This window comes from Fusarium graminearum, chromosome 3, assembly GCF_000240135.3.
Source record: "Fusarium graminearum PH-1 chromosome 3, whole genome shotgun sequence".
Lineage (NCBI taxonomy): Eukaryota > Fungi > Ascomycota > Sordariomycetes > Hypocreales > Nectriaceae > Fusarium > Fusarium graminearum.
Window position 1 is genome coordinate 4097842 of NC_026476.1, and position 9913 is coordinate 4107754.

The following is a 9913-nucleotide window of genomic DNA, read 5'->3' on the forward strand; positions in this document are numbered from 1 at the left end:
TGGTCCGCTCGCTTCTTATCGCTCTTTCCAACTGTGTCCAAGCTCACTTGGCGCGAAGACTACATCTTGCTCATCTTTGACCTTTGCTCTCTTCTTCCCAACAACATCGTCAACAACAACAGCAAACCACGCACCCTCTGTTGTAAACCCACCCGATCTTGTCTGGCTTTCTGAAACGTCAAGCGACCACACAACACACGCTGTCTCGATTTTTTTTGGGAGAAAGTATTACATTAAAAGATTTAGTAGCACATTACCGTCATGCTTGTATGTACTCCCCCCCACCGCGCCACAACTTCTTTATATGCATGGCGCATTGCTTCTTGTTACACCACAGACTGATTGACATGCACTCTAGATCAACGCCGCTCTCATGGCCCTTGGGGCCGCGGTCGTGGGCGCCGTTCCTCCTCTGGAAATCCAGGGAACTGACTTCGTCAACCCCGAAACTGGCAACAAGTTCCAGATTGTTGGTATGGCCTACCAACCTGGAGGTAGTGCCGGTTACGACCCTGCCACGGGAAAGGACCCTTTGAGCAACAAGGATAAGTGTATGCGAGATGCTGCTCTCATGCAGATTCTTGGTATCAACGCCATCCGCGTCTACAACCTTGACCCCAATGTCAACCACGATGAGTGTGCCAGTATCTTCAATGCTGTGAGTAACTTTGTGAGCATACTGCAACACTCTGCTGACACCTTATTCCTCTTATAGGCTGGCATGTATATGATGATTGACGTCAACTCTCCTTTGCCCCACGAGTCCCTGCACTCCTTGGCACCATGGGAAAGCTATCACGCCGACTACCTCAACCGCACCTTTGCCATTGTTGAGGCTTTCGGAAACTACCCCAACACTCTGCTCTTCTTCGCCGCAAACGAGGTCATCAACGACGAGAAGACGGCTGAAGATGCCCCTCAGTACATTCGTGCTCTGACCCGCGACCTCAAGAACTACGTCAAGAACAACTTGAAGCGCAAGATTCCTATCGGGTATTCTGCCGCTGACGTTCGGGAGGTTCTGTGGGACACCTGGAACTATTTGCAGTGCTCTGACCCTGAAGACGAGGGTGACATGAGCCGTGCTGATCTTTTCGCCCTCAACTCGTACTCATGGTGTGGCCCTGAAGCTACTTATGAAACTTCTTCATACAACGACCTCGTCGCCGGTTTTGAATCATCGTCCGTTCCCATTTTCTTCAGTGAATATGGTTGCATCGAGCCCGCGCCCCGCTACTGGAACGAAACACAGGCCATCTATGGCAAGCAGATGAGCTCTGTCTTTTCTGGTGGCGTTGTTTACGAGTATACTGAGGAGGAAAACAACTACGGTCTTGTCAAGATTGATGATGACAAGGTTCGCATCCTCGGCGACTTCAACCGTCTCAAGAACCAGTTTGCTAGAATCAAATGGGAGTCGGTGCAGTCAAACCCTGCAGGCAAGAACTCCTCTGCCAAGGCTCCAGAGTGCAAGTCCAGCCTCATCAAGGACAGCAATTTCGACAGCAACTTCACCATTCCTGACGTCCCTCCCAAGGCACAGGGCCTGATTGATAATGGCATCAAGAACAAGCCTAGCGGAAAGATTGTCAAAATATCAGACTGGAATGTCAAGCTTGATGTTATGAACGCTGATGGTAGTGCTATGAAGAACCTCAAGGTGGTCCCTCTCAAGGACGATGAGTCCAATGCGTCTGGTAACAACGACGCGGACACTGGCAGCGAGACCACCGACGATAAGAACAGTACCGACTCCGATAACAAGACTTCTTCCAGCAGTGGAGACGCTAAGGACGGTGATGATGATGAGGACGCTGCTGGTCTAAACCGACCTTTGGCTTGGGCAATGGCCTTTCCTTTGGCTGTCATGATGTTTGCGCTATAAGCAACCTGTCTGGAACAGGTGGGCGCATATCGGACATGGACGACGCGCAGGGTTAATGCTTGTCAGGAGACGTTACGATAGGTTCTGATTTCTTAAAGATGCAAAGAGTATACGATACCACACACTCGCATCATTTGGTGTTTGAGCAACTACTTCTGAGGCTCACGTTTGCTTGAGCCCGCTCATTGGGAGATCCTTTAGACTTCTCAGAGATGTGAGCTTTATTCTACGAATACACTGTTTATTATTGGTTAATGTATCCTCAAATGATCAATCAAGGGATTGCTACCATTGCTTATGAAATCATATTTGATCTTTGTGGCGAGATTGCCAGCGCTATTGATACCCAGTCGACCCATGGCCTAGACCACCCATTATTGCTTATTTGTTGATTTTCTTGGGGGAAGTCTTCGAAGTCTTGATGGACTTGTCAGTTTCGTTTTTGATGACCTCCTTGTTTTCGCCCGACTTCTGAGCTTGCTGTTCAGATGCCTGTTTCATTCCCCCCAACCTGTTCTCGAATGACATGGGTTTATCCTCCCCAGTGATGGGTGATGGACCCCCGTGTCCCTTCTCTCCGGGGTAGTACTGGCCCAGACTCCAGCCAGTGTAGATCGTACGGTCGTGGTCCTGTTTGAAAGAGCGGCGGCAGTAGCAGGGGCCGCATCCATCATGTGTGCCAAAGTCACCAGCACGGCAACATCCGATACAGCAACTAGAGTTGTAATCATCACCATCGTCACCACAATCGGCGTTTTTTGACATTCTGTGATATCAGACGTTGACCCTAGTACCCAGGAGTTGAACGCGGTGTGTGCGTGAGATACCCACACTGCAAGATGTGATATGGGTCTGCGGGACAAAGTTCCGAGAGTCGAGAGCTTTGAACAAAGCCAGGTATTCTTGTGTTGGGGATGGATTTGTAAGGCTTCGAGCATGGGTGGGATAATCAGAGTGATTCGGGTTTCCAGACGAGGACAGGCAAAGAGCAGGTCAAAGACCGTACTGATGCAAGCCCAAGGGTGATGTGTACGTTCCATAGACGCAACGAACACCCGGAAGAGATATGCAAGAGGAGGTCTTTCCTTGAGAAGAATGAAGAGAGGAGATTGCCGATGTGATTCAGCCCAGGGCTCGGCTCTTATTATGAGCTCAAGGCACAGCCGTGTTTGTTTGACGGTTGATGAAGAGAACAGTTTAGCTTTTGCAAGCCCCATGCTTGCTTGCCTGCACTCGCCGGCCAATGCGTTTGACGCGGAGTGAATCACTTGGTCGAGGTACCACGTCATGTCCTTGCATTGCTGTGCATCCCCCAGACCCCATGGTATCTGCATTGCGTCAACGAAAAGACGTCGGCAGTTTTCTCGCAGGGAGTCTGATACGCCATCAGCCTCTGTTTGCTATCCCCGGAATCTGGGCCTATTGGGTGACGAAAAGAGAGTCATCTGAGACGGGTTCTTGCTGCGTTTGCTCGGTCGATTTGCTTGTACATATCGAACAAGATATGCATGGTCGGAGATCGCAAGAAGGCCTGAGCTTTCGACAACTCCCTATGGACAAGGTCACACGAAGCAAGCATGTCTAGTTCAAAGAGGAAGGAGAGTGCTGTAAGCAGAGTGGCATTGCAGCCATTGGAGTTGAATGGCCGAGACTGACGCTACGGAGGATATATTTCCAAAAAGGAATTGGATTGCAGGGTTGTGTAATCCAAGACTCGACAGATCCGTCGTCGTGAAATGCTATGGTTACTCTGGCGTCGACTATCTAGACGATATTGTATGCTGTGAACCATGATGCCTCAACTCGCATAAATACAGCGTTGGGGGGTGTATATTGTGAGGGAAAAAAAAGGGAAAAAAAAGGAAAAGAAAAAAAACCTGGGACACGCCTAGAGGCGACAAAGACACTGGCTTGATAGTAACAGTTGACTTCACACAACATTCGTTTTTGGAATAATCACCGGAACAGCTCATCAAATCCATAAGTGTCATCAGATCTATTAGCTTTCTTTCCGTCATAGCTCAAATACTGCCATACACGGCTTGTTCGACCATCATTAGTCCCAAGCCTTAGAAATTGCAACGCACCACATGGTACCCGTTTGTCTATCTTGCAGTACAAAATTTCGTTCAGTACAGGTATCTCATTTCATACCTGCGTCATCTCTTGATACTATACCATCTCCGTGGTAAAGTTTTTATCCCCTTTAAGCCTGGAACTCCTGCGCCTTGCTCTCCTCCCACTTGCCGGGGACCAGAGCCAAGGGCACAATACCGGAGACGTGCATCTCAGGGCCAAAGATCTTGGCATCAAGGCCGAGCTCCTGAGTAGCAGCCTTCATGTTCTTGAGACCCTCCTGGTAGTTGGGACCGGCACGTCGCACCCAGATGGCGGTCTTGTGCTCGATCAGCTTAGGAGCAAAGTCTCGCAGCGCTCGGATGACACCCTTAAAGGTGCTGGCGACGTTGGTGAAGTTGGCGATACCACCACCAATGAAGAGAACCTTGCCCTCTTCGGTCTTGGGAGCGCGGAGGAGAAGGTCAAGCACAGTTCGGGCGTAGTGGTAAGTCTGAGACTCGGTGGGAGCACCAGAGTACTCGCCGTAGTTGGCGAGCTCGTCGGCGAAACCAGCAGAGGCAATGGCATCGGCGTAGACAACGGAAGCACCACCACCAGCAACCAGTGTCCAGATGCGGCCCTTGGCGTTAAGGACAGTAAGCTTCAGGGAAGCACCGGTCTTAGCATCGAGGTCGGCGATGTAGGCCTCCTCCTTGGTCAGCTCACGGCCGAAGGGAGCAGGGAACTCCATAGGAGGACCAGCATCGATGCTGATCTTGCCATCGGCGGAAGGAGCAATGTTGGTGAGGCCAAGAGCAGCGGGGGATCGAGCAATAGCCCACTTGACACCACACTCGAAATCGGCAGTCTGGTCGAGCTTGGCAGCAAGATCGAGGAAGTGGACTTCGGCAGAGGTCTTGTCCTCGTTGGGGATAACAACGAGAGGGTTGATCTCGAGGTAGGTGAACTGGCAGTCGACGTAGACGGCATATAGGCGGGTGATGAAGTCAACGAGGACGTTGTGGACACCCTGGGGAACCTTCTTGAGGAGAGTGGCAGCAATCTCCTCGTTGGAGGGGTACTCAGCGAGGTCGACGGGAATCAAGAGCTTCTCAGCCTTGGCGTCAACATCACCGACATCAACACCACCCTCGTGGGTGAAGAGGATCCAGTCGCCCTATAGATAGAAGTATTAGTAACTTGATCTCATCGTTTCGGTAGTTGGGAAAGACCGGTGACCCGGTTGTGCATATGAATTGGCGTCGGAAGGGACCGCGAAGACCAGGGGTTGATTCCGAGAGTCCTTTATTGCGGCATCCGTTCGCCCGTTTCGGTACAGTAAATAATTACCGATGAAGGTGCGAACGAGCCCACAATTCAACTCTTGTAGCCGACCAAGGACTACAAGTTGCTACAAGCCCCTTCGTTCTCAGAAGGATCTCACAGCTGTTTTGTTCTTCTCTGAGGTTTCACTCCGAGAGCCTCCGGAGCCTGCCGGTCCGTGGCAATCCAAATACACGGGGGGATGTCTTTGCAACTTACATCGCGGACTGAGTTGATGTTGATGTAGTACTCAGTGTCTTGGGGATGGGGCACGAAAGGCTCGACGAGGAATTGCCTCAAAACACCAGTGGTGTGCTCAACCTGCTGCTCCTTACCGGCTCGCTCAGCAACCCAAGCCTTAGCCTCAGGCCAGGACTTGTTCAAGGCCAGAAGACCGCTCTTTCCTCGTCGCTTGATGAGCTGATCGGGCTTGGCGACGAACTTGGCGTCGGGCTGGAGGAGCCAAGGGTAGGTGACCTCAGCCTGGTTCAGGATATCGGCAACGTTGGCATCTTCAGGGAAGTGCAGCGAGGCGAGTCTGCTGGGAGGGTTGTGAGTGGTAGGCGCAGGAAGAGGGCTGGCCTTGATAACGGGGGCGCGGGTGAGGTGGTAGTTGAGGATGGCCTTGCCGTCGGCCTCGAGAATCGACTTGGCGGACATTCTGAATTATGAAGATTTGATGAGGAACGGAGAAAAGGTAAGATGGAATGAGCTGGCGAGTGTCGGCTTATTCCTTTTTGAATCAATTCTGATCGAAGAGAGTTGGTTAGCGGTTGCTTGGTGGTGGATGTTTATTCAAAGATGACCAGTGTTGTCTCCCAAGTGTGTAACTGAGTTGCAAGTCGAAACCACAACCGAATTGAGCTGAGCGAATGCCGGGGCTTATACGAGCACAAGTCACCGGGCTCAAGTTTCCCAATTGCGATTTGCGACTGATTGCGGCTCGAAGTCGAGAGTTGACGAACAGTCGGCGGGGAAAGGAAGAAAGACTCACCACTGTAGACAAGCTCAAGTGGGCTGCAACAATGAAGTTGGAATTGAGGATCGGGAGGGAGAGGGAGAGATTATGACAGAGATGGGGCAAAAAGGAAGAGGAAGAGAAAAGTGATGATTGCTCAAGACTATGAGAGAGGTGAGAATGGAGGAGCAAAAAGAAGCGGGAGTTGGAACCAGACACGAGTGAATAGCTCTTGCTGGCCGAAAAAACCACTGGACGTGAAGGAAGCTCAAGGGGAAGACAGGCGGGTGGGGTCTCAATGGATGGAGGGGTCGGAATGGAAGGAGGGGAGGGGTGACCTGGCGTGGTCTGGCCTGGAGTCCCGTAGCCTGGGGCGAGCGGCGGGCGGGCGGTCAGTGGACGGTACCTGGAGCGACAGGGTCGATCAGCGCGTGGCTGAGGTACCTGGGCCCTGAAAACAAATTTCATTGGGGACGGGAGGAAGGGTTCATCCAAAAAAAGCGATGAGAGTTGGCCTTGTACCGGTACATGGCTCATGTCACTCCAAGCTGTTGAGGACCTGGGTGGACCAGGGGGAGGCGAGTCGACGACACGACAACTAACGTTGCCTTGTGTCCATTGAGTTACGTACGACAGGCCGATTCAACAGACGTCAATCGAAACAACCACCGCCGAAAACCGCAGCCCGACAACGATTTACACGCTCAGACGCTATCGCTCCAAACGCAACCCAAACCCAATTCTATACAATCTTCCGAGATTCGACAGATTCTATCGGTTTCTCGGCCAATTTCTTTTCAAAGTTGTCATTGTGTGCTCGGTTCCTTTTTTAGGGTAACCTACGATATCAACATCATCATCCCTGGTTCAGGTTGGGGGGGCTTCCATCCAATCCATTCGACGAGGTTGGCAATGATTGACTCGGGTTCCGGGGAAGAGCGAAGAGTTGACCTTGCGGTGAGTCCCTATGAGGTAGGTCGGGTGCCTCAATACTCGGACAAGCCAAGGTGAAGTGCGTGCAGTGCAGTGAAATTGACATTGACATTAAAGACGCCACCCCCGACTTGGCTTGGTCTTGGTCAAGGTACCTACCTACCTGGTAAGCTGTCGTCTTGCCCCTCCATCCCCCTCCAACTAGGTTAGACCCCACTCACCTCACCTCACCTCATCTCATCTCACTGGAGCTTTCTTATCCCAATCTATTCCACGCTGTTCACTTCGAACCAGCCCACAACTCCCGGTTGGTTGCGGGATCAAGCATCCATATTGTTGCGTCTGTGTCCGATTGTCGGTGGAGAGAGTTTCAAGTCTCAAAAGGCCTTCAGTCATAGGGCCTATCCAGTCAAGGCCTACCTAGTTCAGGCCTGCCTGGCCCAGGCTGTCAAGTATCCCCAGGTCTGTGCTATATGACAATAAGCTACATACCCGTTTGGAACTGCAGAACACCAGTGGAACATCATCCAGGAGACGAGAAAAAAGTGGCTTCATGCTTACAGATGGTTCCAATGCAGATGTATCAAGGTGCAGAAGGGACAGTTCCATTTCTTTTGGACAGCTTGTACAGTATCAAGTGGTAGGGCTAGCTCTAAGCCAGTTACATCTGCTCAAAGCAAAATGGTGTCCACTCAACAACGATCAATGCCGCCTCTTCATTCCCTACTGTCCCTGGAAAGAGGTCAGATCTCAACATGATACAGTACAGACCACCACCAAGCAACAAGCGTTTGTGTGGTCAGCTCGGACAATAGCTGACTGGTTGTATGTTTCTCTTCCTTCTTGAGCAAGCTTACGGGATTCTGGGTATCACTGTATCGTCGTACAATGCGGACGGTGTGTGTTAGGATAGACTACAGGATACTGGTGATCTTGAAATATCTTCTATCGTAAGCACACTCCTATGCGTTGGCTTAGATATACACTGCGAGGCCCATTGTTTCAGACAAAAAGAAAGTAAGAATGAGTCTTCCTACGTCTCTTGACTCTCTTCTACCCGAAACAAGATGCGCTGGCCTTTGCGTCCCTGTGACCACTGACATTCTCTGAATTCACTGGTACATCGTATTGAGTTTTGGAACTGAACTGAGCCGCTAATAGACTTCTTGGGCCCATGGTGGGGGGACAAACACCATCAACGCCTCTTGCAAGTGATAGATTGGCACCAGCTTATAACGGCCCCTCACTGGATGTACTGATACTTTGGTGTGGGAGCTCCAGTCTACAAGCTCAATTGCCAGCACAGAAAAAAAAGTCCATGGATTCAACAGATCAACAGAAGGAAAAAAAAGAGGATCCTGGAACAAGCGACATCCCCAAAGAAAGCACAGGCTTCTTCCCCAACTAGCTGGTAGATCAACGTTCCTATACCATCCCTTGCAGTGCGGAGATATTGACGAGGCCGGACGAGGAATTCCCCAACTTGGCAATTAGGCCTTTCATAGGATTAGCATAGCTGTAAAGATACCTAAAAGAAAATTGTTGATTTTCCAACCGATGAGTGAGGCTGTTAACTCTAAGAAAAAAATACCTCCTGGGTTGCGTGAGAAAAGTGGTGCAAGCTTGCAAGGCGGTGGCTAGTGCGATGTACCGGGAGGTGGGCCCCATCTTACAGGGGGCAGTGTAAGTGGTGTAGGTACTCGGCCCCCTGCGCGCGCCATGTACTGTACCTGAAGTACCTGCCCGCTCTTTAACCCCACTAAGTTTTTCTGCCCGGTGTCGGGTGGGAATGGCTTGAAGGATGGGATGTGGATGGGACCTCAAGGCGGCATGGACGACATGGATGGCCTTCTGCTACAGCTTTCACACACCTCACAACAGCACAGCAGCCTCAATTGACCCTTGAAAGTCAACCAAAAACCAATTCTAGCTTTCACACGCCCACCAGACGGTACCTAGAGGTAAACATCCCTCCTGAATTCTCCTGTCCCTTCCCCTCCCCCTCGCCTTCCGTCTTTCCATTTGTCTCATTCAACTGACGGATCACCTCGACCGTTTCTTCTACTCATCTTCAATCCCTTCCTCTTTTCCTCTTCATACCTCCATCTCTCTCCCATACCTAATTCCTTTGAGCCCACTTCTAGAGAGCTCAGAGCGTTTCCTCTCTTCGCAGTCGCTGATACCTTATTTGGTTCCCCCAGCGCTTCATAACTTCAACTCTCCCACCTCCACCACATCGTCGAGCTCGATATTCACAATGGCTGCCGCTTCCTCTAACAGCCTGTCGGCCAACGACAACATTCAGCGATTCACGGCTTCCAGCCGGCCGTTGAGCCCCCTTCCTGACCACGCTCTCTTCACCGACAAGACGCGATGCCTCGTCTACGGTCTCCAGCCTAGAGCCGTCCAGGGCATGCTCGACTTCGACTTCATCTGCAAGCGATCCAAGCCCTCTGTCGCCGGTATTGTCTACACCTTTGGCGGCCAATTCGTCAGCAAGATGTACTGGGGAACCAGCGAGACTCTGCTGCCTGTCTACCAGCAGGTTGGAAAGGCCATGGAGAAGCACCCCGACGTCGATGTTGTCGTCAACTTTGCTTCTTCCCGAAGTGTCTACAGCTCTACCATGGAGCTCATGGAGTACTCCCAGGTCAAGACCATTGCCATCATTGCTGAAGGTGTCCCTGAGCGAGTAAGTCTTTCATCATTGCACGTTGCGTCGAGCCCATTGCTAACATGTTTTTCAGCGAGCTCGC

At 51.2% G+C, this 9913-nt stretch overlaps 4 protein-coding genes across 4 annotated transcripts in view; 2 read left to right on the plus strand and 2 right to left on the minus strand.

Annotated features, from left to right (window-relative positions):
- Positions 1-261: 261 nt before the first annotated feature.
- FGSG_06037 (uncharacterized protein) lies at positions 262-1885 on the plus strand (the record flags this gene model as incomplete). Its single annotated transcript, XM_011326353.1, has 3 exons — positions 262-267; positions 359-658; positions 716-1885. The coding sequence occupies 3 exons, from the start codon at positions 262-264 to the stop codon at positions 1883-1885; spliced, it is 1476 nt and encodes a 491-aa protein (XP_011324655.1).
- Positions 1886-2266: 381 nt separating this feature from the next.
- FGSG_06038 (uncharacterized protein) lies at positions 2267-3219 on the minus strand (the record flags this gene model as incomplete). The annotated part of the gene is made up of 2 exons (XM_011326354.1): positions 2267-2651; positions 2717-3219. The coding sequence occupies 2 exons, from the start codon at positions 3217-3219 to the stop codon at positions 2267-2269; spliced, it is 888 nt and encodes a 295-aa protein (XP_011324656.1).
- A 644-nt stretch (positions 3220-3863) lies between these two features.
- Positions 3864-7272, minus strand: FGSG_06039 (uncharacterized protein). The gene is made up of 3 exons (XM_011326355.1): positions 6261-7272; positions 5486-6014; positions 3864-5120 (listed from the first exon to the last, which is right to left on the minus strand). The coding sequence occupies exons 2-3, from the start codon at positions 5924-5926 to the stop codon at positions 4092-4094; spliced, it is 1470 nt and encodes a 489-aa protein (XP_011324657.1). The 5' UTR covers positions 5927-6014; positions 6261-7272; the 3' UTR covers positions 3864-4091.
- A 2142-nt stretch (positions 7273-9414) lies between these two features.
- Positions 9415-9913, plus strand: part of FGSG_12857 (ATP-citrate synthase subunit 1) — a gene marked incomplete at its 5' end in the record, with an annotated part of 2283 nt that continues 1784 nt past the window's right edge. The window contains one exon of the mRNA XM_011326356.1: positions 9415-9849. Within this exon, the coding sequence (XP_011324658.1) occupies positions 9415-9849 (435 nt within the window). The remainder of the gene's footprint in view (positions 9850-9913) is intronic.

What these genes read in the sequence shown, in the direction of transcription:
- FGSG_06039 (XM_011326355.1), bottom strand. Translation starts at nt 5,926, where the DNA reads ATGTCCGCCAAGTCGATTCTCGAGGCCGACGGCAAGGCCATCCTCAAC. An exon ending in ACATCAACTCAGTCCGCGAT is followed by an intron (nt 5,121 to 5,485) that starts GTAAGTTGCAAA and finishes TTCTATCTATAG; the next exon opens with GGCGACTGGATCCTCTTCAC.